This window comes from Equus asinus, chromosome 15 (assembly GCF_041296235.1).
Source record: "Equus asinus isolate D_3611 breed Donkey chromosome 15, EquAss-T2T_v2, whole genome shotgun sequence".
In the NCBI taxonomy this organism is placed as follows: Eukaryota; Metazoa; Chordata; class Mammalia; order Perissodactyla; family Equidae; genus Equus; species Equus asinus.
Window position 1 is genome coordinate 29,644,222 of NC_091804.1, and position 15,798 is coordinate 29,660,019.

Sequence of the window (15,798 nt, forward strand, 5' to 3'; positions counted from 1 at the left end):
TGTTATCCAAGGGCTTGGCTTGGTTTCTGGCGTGGCTGGAGCCCTCCAAAGATGGGGCTGTGGTTATGGACGAGGACCCTGGAGCCCAGAGAGGAGCAAAGACGGCCAAGTTCACACGGCCTGCGGAAGCACAGCCAGGCCGTTCCTCACTGGCCTCGCTCTAGTCCAGGCCTCTCTGGGACCCCAGCCCCGTGCTCTCGCGGCCCCTGGGCAGGGCCAGGCTGGGAGGGCTGTGTTACTTGCCAGCACAGTTCTCTTTGGGACCAATCCTGGGCCCCCTGGGGCTGGCTGAGCACACACCCATTTCCTAGTGTGGCCGAGGGGAAATGACTCTGGGTGTTGAGGCTGTTGGACATTTGGCTAAGTAATACAACTGACTGTTGCTTTATTTCCTGTGACCCTCCCTCGGGCTGGAGGAGGCCCAGCCCGATGGAGCCAACACCGGAACACAGGTGAAGCTCTTCAGTTTCCGGAGAGAAAGGAGAAGTGAAGCCGAAGCCTTCAGCCTCCTTCTGTCAGGTGGGCTGCCACGCCAGGGCCAAGGCCAATTCTCGCCTCCTCCTGGAAGCCTTCAGGGATTGCCAGGTCAGGCCGAGCTTCTCCTTCTCAGGCTCCAAACACTTACTGTCTGGGATTCATGCTCTGGGTTCTGACCCTTCTTTCATTTCTTCCCTGCTGAACATATCCTGTGATCTACTCTGGGACTGTGGCAATAATCATAAGCATAATCATAATCCCACGGGAAGACGTGCCTCCACCTCCTGGACCAGTGTCCACCCTCTCGGGGTGATCTGCATGGTGCCAAACGTCTGACTGCCTTTTCCATACTCACCTCGTGGCCGGATCTCCATGAGGGCCTAGTCCTCTCCTCCCTTCTACCCCCAGGACACACCAAGAGCCCCCACCTACTCCCGCAGCCCCAGGATCCATCCAGAATCGGAGGAGGCGGGCTGTGCTGGGCAAAGGAGGGAAAGAGCTGGAGAATCAAGGCTGAGGAGGAGGGAGAGGTGATGGGGCCGCAGCTCACCTCAGATGGCCTCATGGTAACATCTGGGCCTGATGAGGGACATGTGCCTGAGGATGGAGCGTGGGGACAAATGAGGAAACTGAGGGTAGCAAGGTTAAGTGACAAGCTCAAACTCACCCAGCGAGTAAGTGGCAAGCTGGGATTTGGGCCCAGGTCTGCAAGGTCCCCAACCTGTGGTCTTAACTGCCTTGCCAGCAGCTGTCTCTCCTCATGGTGCCTGGCCGAGTGGCAGGCTCACACAGGGGATGTGAGCAATGGATTCCTCTCTCTCTGCCCATATCCAGCCCAAACCCAAAGACTAGAGGAGCAAGAGCTCAGTTTACGGTACCCCGTCTGTGTTTTCCTGGGGGCTCCAGAACCCTCCAGCCAGCTGGTGATGAAGACTGAATTATGACTATTTACTGAGCACCTTCTCTGTGCAAATTGATTCAGCTCTATTATCTCATTTAATCCTCAGAAAACCTCCCATGACGGGCATTGTTTCCTGGTCTTGAAATAAAGAATCCAAATTTCAGAAGGGTCAAAAAATTTGACCAGTGTCACACACAGAGTAGGTAGCTGGCTGCTCAGACCATGAACCCCTATGTACCGGTTCCAAACCGAATAAACTTTCCTCCGGAAAAAGTCGACATCCTAAGGACCACAGAGTAGAAAGATGGACAGAAGCAGCCCCTGAATTAACCAACTCTTGATCCACCCCACCTCTGAATTCCTGCTGAGATCATTTATTTTCTTTATGAGTTAAGCCATGTTGAGTTGGGAGAGCAGAAGAGAATTTAAGGGGATGATCAAACTATTCTATATCCTTATCGTGGTCCTGGTTACACAGAGCTATACATGTATTAAAATTCATAGAAGTAGAAGAAACTGTTAGAGGTAAATATGTCATAATGGTAAGATTTTATTGACCTGGGTAGTCTCTTCTTATCTATGTTTGAAATATTTTACGACAATAATAAAAAGACCAAAAAGAGGAGGAAGAAGAGGAAGAGGAGGAGGAGGAGGAGGAGGAGACATTGGAATAAGCCTGCTTAGATGTGATGGCTGGAGCTGTTGCAGCCATCCTACAACCATGAAAGAAGCCAGTGTGAGGGTAAATCTGAGACACTGGGATGGCAGAGATGGAGAGACAGTAAATGTCTGTTAGCTGCTGAATCAACCAAAACCTCAAACCTGCAATCTCTCTGGGCTTCTTCTCTGAGATAACAGATGTGCTTAATTGTCAAAGCCAATGGGAGTTGAGGATTTCTGTTACTTGGGTTGAAGACATTCCCACTTATATAGAATTATACAGAGCAGAGAGTCAGATCTGAAGCTGTGGGGCACCTCTATCGCCAGAGGCAACACTGAAAAGGAGGCTGCACCATCACTGACAGCCTCATCCGGACTGGGCTGGGCACCAGCCATCAGAGGGAAGCCTGTAGGGATGGCTTATTCAGAAACTTGCCATCTGGTTTTAAGATCCCGATTTTGTGGCAACGTAAGTCATAGACATGTGAGTTTCATCTCAATGCTCCTTTCCTGTCTGACACCCTTGCAGAGGCAACATCTGTCTGAGTCCAGGGGACTCAGGAATTTCGGGCAATTAGAGCTGCAGGGGTTCAAAACTGTGTAAGATAATTTTTCAAAAATCTAATTTTCTGTCAAGTCATCGATCTATGCCTTTTGGCTGCTACTTAGAGCTCGATTCCTTGTACAGAGGAGACATCTGACCCTGGGGGCCAGGAAGGTAGAGCTGGGGTGAGGACCTGGGGTGACAAGTCCTCCCCGCAACCGCCCCAGGTAGGGGGAAGAAGTCTCCTCTCCGTGAAAGGCGGTGTGACCTTGACAGAGACATAGCCACTCTGTGACTCAGTTTCCTCATATCCCAAATGGAGAATAATCGTCCCTCCTTGCGGTTGTTTTTAGATAACAGACAGAGATAATGTGTGTAAAGCACCTGGCACACAGTAGGGGCTCTGCACATGGCCACTGTTCTCGTTCTTAAGCAAGCCAGGATTCTTGCTGTTGTGGATGGGGGCAGGAGGGGAGGCCCTTTTAGAACCAGGCAGAGAGAGGAAAGAAAGACAAAACCTCAGGGGGTCTCACGTCCTCCTGGCTCAGCGGGCTTCATTAGACTTTCATAAAATCAGACTGGGGAAACAGGGCGCCAGGGGGCTGATGGGGACCCAGCGGGAGAGAAGCTGGCCTTCCCCTCCGCAGCCCCACCCTTCCTCTCATTACCATGGAGACTAAGCAGGCTGCCCGGCAGGGTTCCTGCCCACCCAGGGCCTGAGGATGCTGCAAAGGGAGGGGCCGGAGCTGAGCAGACAGAGTCCCGTCTGGAAAGCTGGGGTGGTGGGGGGTGTGTCTGCGTGGCCCCAACCATAACGTGCTGAAGGACCCAGGCTGGTGTGGGAAGCTTCTGGTGGTCTGCATTTGAATCCCAGCTCTGCTAGCAGCTAGCTGTGTGACTGTGGGAAAAACACTTCCCTCCAGAAGCCTCAGCTTCCACATCTGTCAAAGGAAGGGGGAAAAAGGAATGAAAACAAAAGCTTGGTGAGGAAAACTGTAGGATGAGGAAGCAATGAAATATGGTGCGTGTGGAAGGATATCTAATCCTGGTAGAGACGGTCACTCCATACCGTTTATTGAAAAAAGGGAACTTTACAAAACTCACCGGTGCGATCCCACTTTTCCTTTTTGTTAGTTTTGGGTTTTTTGTTGTTTGTTTGCTTTTGAGGAAGATTGGCCCTGAGCTAACATCCATACCCATCTTCCTCTACTTTATATGTGGGACGCCTGCCACAGCATGGCTTGACAAGTGGTGCCATGTCCGCACCCGGGATCCGAACCGGCGAACCCTGGGCCATGGAACCGAAATGTGCAAACTTAACCGCTGCGCCACCGGGCCGGCCCCTCGATCCCATTTTTCTTTGTTCAAAAAACACACACTCTACCTATACTTACCAAAAAAAGGCAGGGGGAAGAGAAATACTCTAAAACACACTTCTGTCTGCCTCTGGAATCAGGGATTGCATGTAACTTTTATTCTCTTGGTTGTTTCTCAAATTTTGACCAATGAACATGGATTCCTTTTAGAGTCAGAGAGACATTAGCAGCTACCATCTGTGTGCTTGTCACGCAGGGGCTTTGTGCTAAGTGCTTTACCGGATTTAAAGCCCTTTCTGCTTCACAAGAGTCCAGGGAGTGTGGCAGCTCTGATTGTCCCCACTTTACAGAAGAGGAAATTGAGTTTCGGAGAGGCGAAGGGGCTTGACCAAAGTCAGGCCACCAGACAGTGGGAGAGCTGAGATTTAACAGCACAGCTAAGACCGTGGGCTCCAAAACTCAAGCATGTAATTATTGGCACTACTGCCTCTCAGGACAAGAAAAAGCAAAGGTTCTCTTGTCTTAAATGTTTTACTATGAAAAATAGCAAGGAAACCAAAAGTGGAAAGAAAAATAGAACAGTTACAAAGTGAATAAGTTCTGGGGATCTGACGTACAGCACGGTGACTATAGTCAAGAACAGTACGTCGTATGCCTGGAATTTGCTACGACAGTAGATCTTAAGTGCTCTCATCACACACAAAATACAGTAACTACGTGAGGGGATGGATGTGTTCATTAGCTTGGTTGTGGCGTCATTTCACAATGTATACATGTATCAAATCTTCATGGTGTATACTTTAAATGTATACAGTTTTATTTGTCAACTATACCTCAATAGAGCCGACAAAAAGAAAAGAAAAATATAATGAAACTTGACGTACCCACCACCCAGGTTCAAGGAAATCCATAGACAGAAGGATTTGGGTTAGGGGTCAGAGAGGAGGATGGGGTGCTTAGGGAGGGGAACGATGCCCAGAGCCAGGAGTCTCACACACACACACATGGCTCCCAGGCTCCACTTCCCATTGCCTCTGGGGCTGTGGCCCCAACCATGGCGGGAACAATGGGCAACAGTCCTCCCCCTCGCCCGCCCCGCCCAGGTTCCTTCCTTCTTTCTACATTCTTCTGACGTGTGCTTCCCCAGCCGGCTCCTTTATAGGTCCCCGGTTCCCCTTCGAGGCCTCGAGGCATTGGCAGCTCTAGAGGACGAAGACATGGCCAGGGGTCCTGACAACACACTGCAGTGGGCAACGCTGGTGGTGCTGGCCGCCGTGGGCACAGCAGTGACAGCGGCCACCAACCCCGGCGTTGTGGCCAGGATCACCCAGAAGGGCCTGGATTACGGTAATCAGAGCCTTCCTTCCCTCATCTCCCACCCCTGAGGAGCACTTATTGAGAACCTGCTGTGTGTAGCCCTTTTAATCCAGTGCGTGGCATGCTCACAGCTCCCCCAAGCAGGCCCTCTTACCTCATCTTACGTATGAAGAAACTGAGGCAGGGTGAGTCGCCCAGGGCCACAGGGCTGGGAAGTGGCAGTGCTGGGACTGGAGAGCTGGTCTGGAGGACTCCAAGTCCAGTGCTCAGGCCCCTCAGGTCCTCACGCTCCCTTCCCTCCCTCTACCCAACCCCCAACTCGGGCTTCTAGGCCCTTCACTTCCCTCCACAGCTGGTTCTCAGCCCTGCCGTTTGCCTCGAGACCCCTGGCTCAGTCTTCAGCCTAGGCAGAACTTAGGTACACGAGGAGGCTGAGCAGGGCCAGGGCGAGCGTGGTGAGGGCCCTTCTTATTGGGCTCCCCCAGGGCAGGGGCTGAGCAGCCATACTGTGTAGCCCCCCATCTGGATGACCAGAGGGCCTCCCCCAGGCCACTCTCGAGGCCCAGACAGAGGAGAGAGGGGCCTGAAGCAGCCCCTGCGGACCTGCTCAGATCTGTGCCAGGCACTGTGCTAGGAGCTTGGCACGCTCCATCTCGTTTCGTCTTCATTTCAACGCTGGGTGGGACATCCTGTTGCTAGCAACATTTACAGGTGAGCAACTGAAATTTGGAGTGGGGTCTGGGGAAGTGGGCGGCCTGGCGTTGAGCTCCCGTCTTGCCCCATGCCCCAGCGTGGGCTGCTCGATGCTGCCTCCCTGTGGCAGAGAGATTAACTGCAGAACAGTGGGGCATAGCCAGCCCCAGAGAAATGAGACCAAGCAGAGGGCAGAACCTCTTGGGCCAGTGACCCCTGGGGGAGATCACCTCTGATTCCAAAGGTGCAGACAGAAGGCTCCACGTGAGCTAGGAGGGATGAGGACAGCTGTGCTCCGAACCCAGAGCAGGCATGGCCCCGAAGGCTTCCCGGAGCAGAGGCTTAGGCTCAGCCTTAACCCCATAAGTCTTCATGTTCGGTCCCGGTGGCCTCGGTTTCCCCTTCTTCTCATGCCCCACGGGGCAGCCAGTGGGTTTTCTGAAATGCAGCCATCTGCTCGTGTCCCTCCCCTGACTTACACGAGTCAGGGGTCCCCCAGCGCCTCAGAACATGTCCTGCCCTTCAGCACGGCACTGAGACCCTCCAAGACCCGGCCCCTGCACCCCGGCAGATCTGGGCCGTGTCACATCTTCTCTCCCCTCCAGGCCGTGACTATGTCTGTCTTGTTTAATTTGAACCCCCAGATGGCCTATTTCAGGGCAGGGTCTCTGGGACCAGAAGGCCCGGATTCAAATCCTGCCTCTATCATTTGTCAGCCGAGTGTCCGCCTTTCTGGATCTCAGACTCCTCATCTGTGACTCGGGGGTGGTAGCAGGACCTCCTTCCCAGGATTGTTCCAGCGACTGAATACACACGCAGAGCCCTGAGCGGTGCCTGGCCCAGATAAATGTTTATCATTGTTATTCTTATTTCCTAACTGGTTCTTGGAAAACACAAAGCCTGGGGTCCCTCATCTCACGACTTACTCCTCCCCAGGTAACCAGTGTGTCTTTTCATTGGTTCTTTGATGCTGTTAGCCACACAACTGATGGCAGAATTCCTGACCTGGGGGCATTCATTCCTGTATTCATCCAACAAATATTAAGAAGTGCCAGTCATTGTGGTAAATGTGGGGGACATTTATCTACAATAGTAAATAAAACAGATATTGCCACTGACCTTGGGGGGCTTACATCTGGTAAGGGAGAGAGAGATTAATCAAAAAGTCACGTGAATAAAGGCATAACTACAAACAGTAATGGGAGCGCCAAAGGAGATGCCCACAGCATCGTGAGAATGATAACAAGAGGGGTTCCTCTCGTCTGCTGGGTCAGAGGAGGTTCCTGGAGGAAATGGTGATCGAACTGACTAGAAGTTGGCCAGGTGACGATAGGAGGGAAGGGTTTCCCAGTCAGAAGAAATGGCTCATGCAAAGGTCCTGTGAAGACAGAATCCAAAAGCCAGAGAGATGTGTATCTGTGAGGCCACAGCCCAGAGCAAGGCACAGAGGCGGGGTCCAACAAACACCCCTAGAATGCATGACTGGGTGTTTGGGGCTGATATTTCAGACCAGAGTTTGGCAAACTATAGTCCACAGGCCAAGGCTGGCCCACCACATGTTTCTGTAGGCCCATGAACTAAGAGTGCCTTTTACATTTTTAAATGGTTGAAAAAAAATCAAAAGAAGAATAGCTCACAACATGCGAAAATTATATGAAACTCACATTTCTCTGTCCGTAAATCAAGTTTTACTGGAGCACAGCCACGCTCATCCGTTTACACATTGTCTACGGCTGCCCTTGGACGCTAACAACAGGGTTGCGTAGTCATGACAGACAGTCTGACCCACAGAGCCGAAAACCTTTACTACATGGCCCTTTACAGAAAACCTCAGCTGACCCTTGCTTTAGACATTTTTCCAAACCCTGCATCCTTTCTGTGGAGTGGGCGAGGCCCCGCTCACAGCCTGGGCCTCTGACCATGATCTCTGCTCTCTCCCCTCAGCCTGTCAGCAGGGCGTGGCCGTGCTGCAGAAGGAGCTGGAGAAGATGAAGATTCCCGATATGTCAGGAAGTGTTAAGATGAAGCCTTTCGGGAAAGGGCATTACAACTTCTACAGGTAAGGCCTGTCGAGCTCAGTCCGCAAGTGCTCTGGGGCCGCCAACACCTCGAATCCCAGAGTCACAAACTCCTGAACCCAGAGAGGTTAGGATCCCAAAGCCAGCGTCTACACATCCCAAGGGGATGCAACCTCCCAAACTGAGCGTGGAGGAAGCCACAAAAACTGTCTTTCGGGCACTCACCGTGCCCCGTGGAGGGATGTGTCATGAACCCCAGATCTTGGCACTGGGCCCATAGATCAATTAGAATTTTGGGGGGTGGGAGGTGGGGGTTCAAGGATAGAAAACCTAATCTCAAATGGTCTAAGCCAGAACTTACTGGCTCACAGGACTGAAAAGCCCCCAAAGCAGTCTGGCTTCAGGTTCAGCTTGAAGCAGCTTCAAATGCCATCAGACCCCGTTTCTCTCTTGCCATCTATCAGCATCTCTCCCCTTGGGGAGGTCTAACCCTCAGGGAGGGTGTCCCCTCGAGGAGGCAGGACAGCGGCCACCAGGGTCTCCTGAGAGCCCCCAGTCCTGAGGAAAGAGAACGTGTTCTGCTCGCAACTCAGGCAAAAACCCTAAGATTCACCCTGATTGGTCCATCTTCCGTTATGGACACACTCCTGAACCAATCACTGCGGGGAGGGGCACAGAATACGTCGATTAGCTTATGCCTACGTCACAAGCCCCGCCTCCTGAAGATGGAGGTGGACTCGACTTTCTTTGCAGCGGTAGCGGTAGATGTGGGGAGGGGTTCCCCCAAAGTAAAATGGCAGAAGGGGGCATGGGTGCTGGGCAGAAAACCCATAAACGTCCTCTACAGAATTTTATACGCCTGTTCATTCAACGGATATTTTTCAGCACCTACTGTGTGACTAACAACAGAAGGCTTTGCTACAATAGTGAGAAAAGACAGACACGTTCCACCCCCTACCGAGCTTGTAGGCAGTGGGGTAACATTTGTTGTCTTCACTGATGCCACACACCCTGTAAGATGGAGATTACTGTGCCCATTTTACAAATGAGGAAACTGAGGCTCAGGATGACTAAGTGACGTGCGCAGGGTCACACAGTAGTAAACTGAAGAGCAGGATTCAAGGACAGATTTGTCTGACTTCAAAGCCTCGCCCCTCTGCCCATTGCCCACAGAGTTCCCAAGGCTGCTCTGGTAGCTTCTGGGTTCTCCTGGAGTGGGTGGGGTGAAGGGCCAGGGGCGCGCAGTGAGTCTGCGTGAACCATTAACTGAGTCCTTATGTGGGGGCCCGGGAGGCTAACTGAACGTTTCCTCTTTGCAGCATGGATGTCCGTGGATTCCAGCTTCCCAGTTCCCAGATGAAACTGCTTCCCGATGAGGGCCTTGGTCTCTCCATCAGAAACGCCAATGTCAAGATCGGTGGGAAATGGAAGGCACGAAAGAGTTTCATGTGCGTTTCCAGGCTTGGGGTTGTTGATTGATGGGTGAGCTTTAGTGACTTGGAAAGGATGAGAGGAAGGCCCAGTTTTCGCCTTGTCCCTCACCATTTGTCCCCGAGGGGTTCCTGGGGGAATTTTTCACATTTGAAGTTTCAACATAACCCTTGGTTAGTAGCTGAGCATTGGTCCGCCTCTCGATGCAGGGTGCTGGCAAGGCTGAGTTGGTGCATGTGGCTTGGGATGGAAGGCTAAGTGGGACTTGAATTTACTGCCTTATCAGTTAGCCACTGCTGAGTCACAAACCATCCTAGACTCAGAGGCTTAAAACAAGTCACATATCATCGCTTATGGATCTGTCGGCGAGGGCTCCCCGACCTAGGCCGGGCTCAGCTGTGGCGGCTTTGCTCCGCGCGTCGCTCCTCCTCCTCCTGGCCCCGGCGGGCTCCCCAGAGCCTGTGCTTGGTGGTGGCAGAGATGCAGAAAGGGCAGTGGACGCGTGCAGGCCCTCTGAAGGCCTAGACTCAGAACGGGCCCACGGTCGCTTGTGCTCATGGGCCCCTGGCCAAAGCAAGTCACGCAGCTGAGCCCAATGACAAGAGCACGGAAGTGCACACGCCTTCCCACGAGGCAGGTGGTGGTGAGGGTGTGGAAGCCAGGAGGGGCGAAAATTTGGGGCAAAGCATCAGAACGACGGCTCTGACTAGATATCGGGCTCTCGACGCAGCGACCTTGCCCACTGGTGACAGCGGCTCAGAATGACCAATGGCTCTAGCAGTTTCTCCTTGTGGGAAATCCAGGGAGAAAATAGAATTGGTGAGGAGAGGGGCGTGAATCTGCCTTCCCCACCGAGGACCGCTGGGTCTGTCCATTCCCCACAACCAGAATTGCTCAGTCCTTCCCCCGGCTCGTTTGCGTCTATCATTTCTCTTATTTATGACCAAAAAAAAAATAACACTTCATCACATTATAGAAGAATTGACAAACTACATTCATGTCCTCTGTCTTATCTAACGCTCATGGCATCCCTGAGGAAGGGGTTATTTACCCCTTTAAATAAACAAGGGCATTAATTAATAAAAGTTATTGGCCTCAAACACCCAGCGTTTTAGTGGCGAAGCTGATGTTCCACTGCTGGTCCAGGGTCTGGGTGAGGAGACTGAAGTTCAGAGAGGTTAAGAAACACGCCCAAAGCCACACAGCACGGAAAGTGGCTGAGGCAGTGGGTAAGAGCAGGGTTCGGCCAGGCAGACATGGGTTCACACTCCAGGGTGGAGTCCTGGCTCTTTCACTGAGCTGCTGTGTGACCTTGAGCAAGCTGTCTCCCCTCTCTGAACTCCACCTCCTCGCCTGGAGTGAGGAGACTAGCAAAACTACCTTCCGGCCCTGGTGTGGAGTTCGAATGGCAATGGGGAAGACCGTGCTTGCTCCAAGTCATTTCTTTTTGTCTCCCATCAGCAAAACCAGCGGCAACTTTGAGCTGAATGTGGAGGGCGTCTCCATCTCTGCTGGTCTGAGGCTGGGCCAAGAGCCCGCCTCAGGCCGCCTCACCGCCTCCTGCTCCAGCTGCAGCAGCAACATCGACGGGGTCCGCCTGCACGTCTCAGGCAGCAGTCTGGGGTACGATCTCCCAGTGCTGTGGATGGGAGGAGGGACCTCAAGGAGGACTGTGCCAGCCATCCCTGGATTCAGGAAACACACCCCGAGTGCCACCTCCTTGCCAGGTCTTGTTCAGAGGCCTCGGGTGGGGGGCAGGGGACAGGACTCCGCAGAGGGAGCCCACACCGTCCGCCTCGAGGAGCCGCTGTGCGTTCAACGTTCCTTCAGCCGCCTTTCCTGAGCCCTCGCTGGGCCACGGGCTGTGGGTTACACACTTTACATGTACAGGTTATACAGTCCTCACCCAGATCTGTAGGCGTCCATCCAGCCGCCCCTCCAGCAAACGCCGGCTCAGAGTCTGCCCTGCAGCAGGCTGGTGCCACGCGCTCGGGCGGCAGTGGTGGCTGATAAAACTTTCTCAATAGCTAACAGCAGTGGGAGGCTCACTGTATGCCAAGCACAGTTACAAGCCTGTGTGTTATCTCATTCAAGCTGCACCACGGCCCTGTGAGGCTGGTCTCCGATTACCCCATGTTCAGGGGAGAACACCAAGGCACAGACAGGATGGGAAATAATCGGAGTTTTCATACCTAGTGAGTATTGAGAAGGGATTCAGCCCAGGACTAGCTGGCCCCAGACTCTTAGCCACGCAGTCCCTGTTTTCTGGAAGCTTCCAGTCCAGTGGGGAAGACTAACATTAATCAAGTCGTTGCACTTATGAACGGCTCACAAAGAATTACGAGAGGATATCAGAAAGAAAAAAAAAAGGTACAAAGTGCTGCAAACACATAGAACAGGAGGATCTGACCCAGTCTGGGGACTAGCCACTTCTTCCTTGATGAAATGACATTTGAATTGAGATGAAAAGAGTAAGTAGGAGTGAATTAGGTAGATGTTGGGGACGGGGAGTGTTTTAAGCAGAGGGAGCAGCATGTGCAAAGGCCCTGTGGTGGGAGGACAGAAGAGGATGTGGCAAAGTGGTGTGGCTGGAGTGCAGAGAGGGAGGGGAGTGGTGAGGAAGGAGGCTGGGACAGGGCAGGGGCCCGGGCATGTGCCCATGGAGGGGATAATCTCATAAGCAGGTCCCTGCACACAGGGTGAAGTGTCTTATGGGGGTGTGTGCAGTTGGAGCCCAGGCCCGAGGATGCCTAGGCCTCTTTGGAGGAGGGAGGAAGCCTTCCTGGTTGAGGCAGCCTCCTGAATGCAGCCCAGAGACAACTGGGAAGCTCACACATGTCCCCACGTGTCAATCTCCAGGTGGTTGATCAAACTCTTCCACAAAAAGATCGAGTCTTCGCTCCGAAAAGCCATGAACAACAAGGTAGGAGGGGCTCAGAGTCCCACAGCGGGTCGGGGATGGAGGGGCCCTCGGGGTCCACGCACCTCATGCATCTCTGGACACTCCTACCGTCGCCCCAGCCCCGTCACCAGTCCTTCCCGCCTCTGAAGCCGCTAGCCCAGCTCGGAGGTCAGTCATGTGCCTTCCTGCAGAGTCCAGCAAGGCACGAAGGACAGTCTCCTCACACAGCAGGGCCCCAGGCCGCTCACACCACCTCTGCTCTGCTCGCAGCCTCCTTCCCTGTCTCTGCCCCACCCCGAGCCCCCGTGGTGCTGCCCACCCAGAAAATGCAGTGGATGCAACTGCTGGCCTGAAGGGTGGCCAGCTGTGCCCTGAGCCTGGAGCTGGTACGGAGGACGGCCTCCCAGCCCTGCCTCCACCCTCACCCCCACCTGCTCCCCCAGCTGAGCAAAGGGCCTGTCATGGGGCCGGCTCTCTAGTCGCAAGCCGTCAGCTTCCAGGAACCCCCTGAGCGCCTTGCGAGCCGCATGAGCTTGGGCTTTCTCCAGAGGACAGTGGGGAGCCACTGAAGGTCTTAGTGAGGGGGTGACCTGGCCAGATCTGTGCTTTAGAACCATTTCTTTGGCCGTGAGAATGGCTGGAGAGGCCAAGAGTGGGGGCAGGAGGCTCAGGGGGACCGAGGAGGCCTGTGCCGTCTTCCCGATGGGAGACGTTGGTTTCCCAGGCAAAGGCACTGCCGTGTGGGTGGGGAGACGTCTCTCCAATGAGATCATCCAACTGAGGGCACTCTGTCAAAAGTTAAAAAAAAAAAATCGGTGCATGTTGGTCAAAATGCGCAACGGTGGGTTAGAGAATGGGTTTTAGAGTCAGGATCTCTGGGTTTTCATTCCGGAGCGCGTAACCAGCTGTGTGATCTTGAGCAAATCACTGGACCTTCCCCAGCCCCCGTTTCAGCATCTGTAAGATGGGGACATGGGTGCCTTCCTCCGCGGCTGCGGTAAGGGCGGCCGAGATGGTGCTGGCCACGTGCAGCCCGCCAACCTGGCTCCCCAGTGCGCCACTGTCTTTGTGGTTAAGTAACAATAACAGTCTGAGGGGAGCGTTAGCAGCTCTTTAACACGTGGGGCCGGGAGAACAGGTTCTTTCCCGGTAGACAAGCTCATGAGGAGGACGAAAGAGCCACGTGTGCTGCTCCGTGTGCTGAGGTCACAGCGGGCCTGGTGCCGGGCCGAGTTTACGAGGATTCCAGCGTCTAATGCACACAGAGTCCCTGTGAGGGGTGGGCGTCCCCATCACCTCCATTTTACAGATGAGGAGACTGAGACGCAGGGAGGAAGCGTCAGTGCTGGGGTTCAAGCCACACCCACCCAGCGCAGAGGCGAAGCTCTTAATAATAATGAGATGTAGTTTAGAAGAGAGACTGAATGAATGAATGAATGAGTGAGTGAAGGAATGAATGAGCTGTCAGGATGTCCGTGGTGCTAGGAAGAGCTGAAAATGGGGAAGAGTGAGTTGTGAGTTAACTCCCAATGAACACGGAGTGAGGGTGGGTGTCCGAGGGAGGGCAGAGCCCGAGGCTGGGAGGGGTGCGTGTGGTGGGGAGGGGAGGCCGCAGGCTGGGTTGTGGTTTGCTGTGGTTTGGAGCCATCTGGTGACCCTTGTAGGGGAGCGGGACTGGAGGGCCAGCTGGCGCTGCTGCCAGATGTGCCACCCCTGCCACCTCTGGGCCACTTGGAGAAGAGGCTCCAGTTCCTGAGAGGATGCTATTCTAAATCGTCTTGGGACGTCCAGAGTCTTACGTGATAGAAATACACTCCGGGAAACCAAATTTTCTCTCTTTCTTCCCTCCCTCCCCCGGGTAAAATGACTTGACTGGTGGTGGGGAAGGAGAGAGGAAAGTGTGGAGGCTGCCGTCTGGGCAGACGATGGGCCAGCCCTGTGGAGGAGTAAGGACCTGAGGGGCTTCCCTGGGATGTGCTGGCCTTGGGGGCCTATGGGACATCCAGGGACAGCTGTCCAGGAGGCTCAGGGGAGAGTCTGGGAGTTGGCCACGTGTCCGGAGCCTGGAGGAGGTGACTCTGCTTGGGTCCCCACCACCTCCAGGCAGATGCTGAGACAGATTTGGGTGCAAGGAGTTTATGGGGGGGATCCCAGGCAGGACAGCGAGGGGTGGTAGGGATCCGGGGATAGGAACGTTACTGAGGGGGCCACTGCTGTGGCACCTGGGGCTCACTCAGTCTTGTTCATGAGTCTCAGCAGAACCATCCCCAAGGGGTGAGGAAGCTGGGGTATTTATCCACCAGCTCGCACCCCTCTTTGGCTGGGGCTGTTTCTGGAGGCTGTCCCTCCTTGGCACTTGGAGCGAGGCCCAGGGAGTAGAGACTGTCCCGGGAAGGGCGAGGTGCTGGGGCTGTGGGGAGCTGTTCACAGCACGAGCAGGTGACCTCCCTCCCAGCAGGACCACTGATGTCAGAGGCGGGGCTGTGGGTGTGCACGACACGGCTCCGGAAGAGCACCTGAGCGGAGGAGCAGGGAGCCCAGACGGAAGCTCCAAGGAGCTCCGACACTTTCACGAGGGAGGAGCAGCAGACGCGGGTGTCCGGGGGAGAGGGACAGACAGAGAGATCCTGGGGCTCTAGAAGGAGCATTTCTGGGAGACAGTGGTCCCTCATGCCAGGGGCCGCCCAGCAGTGGAGAAAGGCGAGGACTGGAGAGACCCCATGGATTGATGAGGCAGAGGTCGCTCGAGACTTGGGGCGAGCAGCCTTGTGAAGGGAGGGCCTAGTCTGCCCAGCTCGCCCTCAGCCCCGGTGCCTGCGGTTAGGGAGGCCGTGTGGTTCAGCCTACGTTCCGGCTCCTTATTGCTTTATGTCGTTTATACATTGCAAGTGTAGCGCCATAAGGCAGCCACGTTTTATGATGCCCATGGGTTCTACGCGTCAGAAAATCAACAGGCACGGTGGGGCCGGCTCAGCTTGTCTCTGCCCCGTGATGTCTGGGCCTCGTCTGGGAAGACTGCAAAGCTCAGGGCTAGAGTCATCCAGAAGGGTCTTCTGTCATCTCCACGGTGCCTGGGTGGGGAAGACCGGAAGGCTTGGCTCAGCTGGGGCTGTTGACCGCAGCAACGACCCGAGGCCCGTCCAGGGAGCTGGGGCTTCTCGCAGCTTCTCACTGGGTCCCCCAGGGAGCGTTTCAGGAGACCGAGGGGGACGCTGCACAGCCTTTGGTGATCTGGCCTCTGAGGTTACACAGTTGCTTCTGCCAAGTTCTGTTGGTCAGAAGCGAGTCACCGCACCCACCCAGGTTCTAGGGGAGAGGTCACAGCCCCCATCTCTTCATGGGGGCGTGGCAAGACCACATTCCAGAAGAGCAAGTGGAATGGAGAACAGAAGCTGCCCCGTCCCATTTTACAGATGAGAAAATAGAGGTCTAGAGAAATGGAGCAACTTCCTCAGTGCTAAAGTCAGCGTGGGACCCGGGTCTTCTCAAACCAGTGCTTGTTGCTCTGGGAGTCAGGTAGGGGAGGGGCGGTCGGGGAA

At 54.4% G+C, this 15,798-nt stretch overlaps 1 protein-coding gene across 2 annotated transcripts in view; it reads left to right on the plus strand.

Moving 5' to 3' along the window:
* Nucleotides 1-382: 382 nt before the first annotated feature.
* BPI (bactericidal permeability increasing protein) overlaps nt 383-15,798 on the plus strand; it is a 32,153-nt gene continuing 16,737 nt past the window's right edge. Inside the window, exons 1-6 of one of the 2 annotated variants that reach the window (XM_014847182.3) lie at nt 383-519; nt 5,046-5,245; nt 7,853-7,967; nt 9,246-9,374; nt 10,819-10,980; nt 12,217-12,280. In XM_014847182.3, coding sequence (XP_014702668.1) covers nt 5,116-5,245; nt 7,853-7,967; nt 9,246-9,374; nt 10,819-10,980; nt 12,217-12,280 — 600 coding nt within the window. In that variant the 5' untranslated portion in view covers nt 383-519; nt 5,046-5,115. Of the gene's footprint in view, nt 520-5,045; nt 5,246-7,852; nt 7,968-9,245; nt 9,375-10,818; nt 10,981-12,216; nt 12,281-15,798 lie in introns of those variants that run through there. The other variant, XM_044748675.2, reaches the window with a different exon arrangement.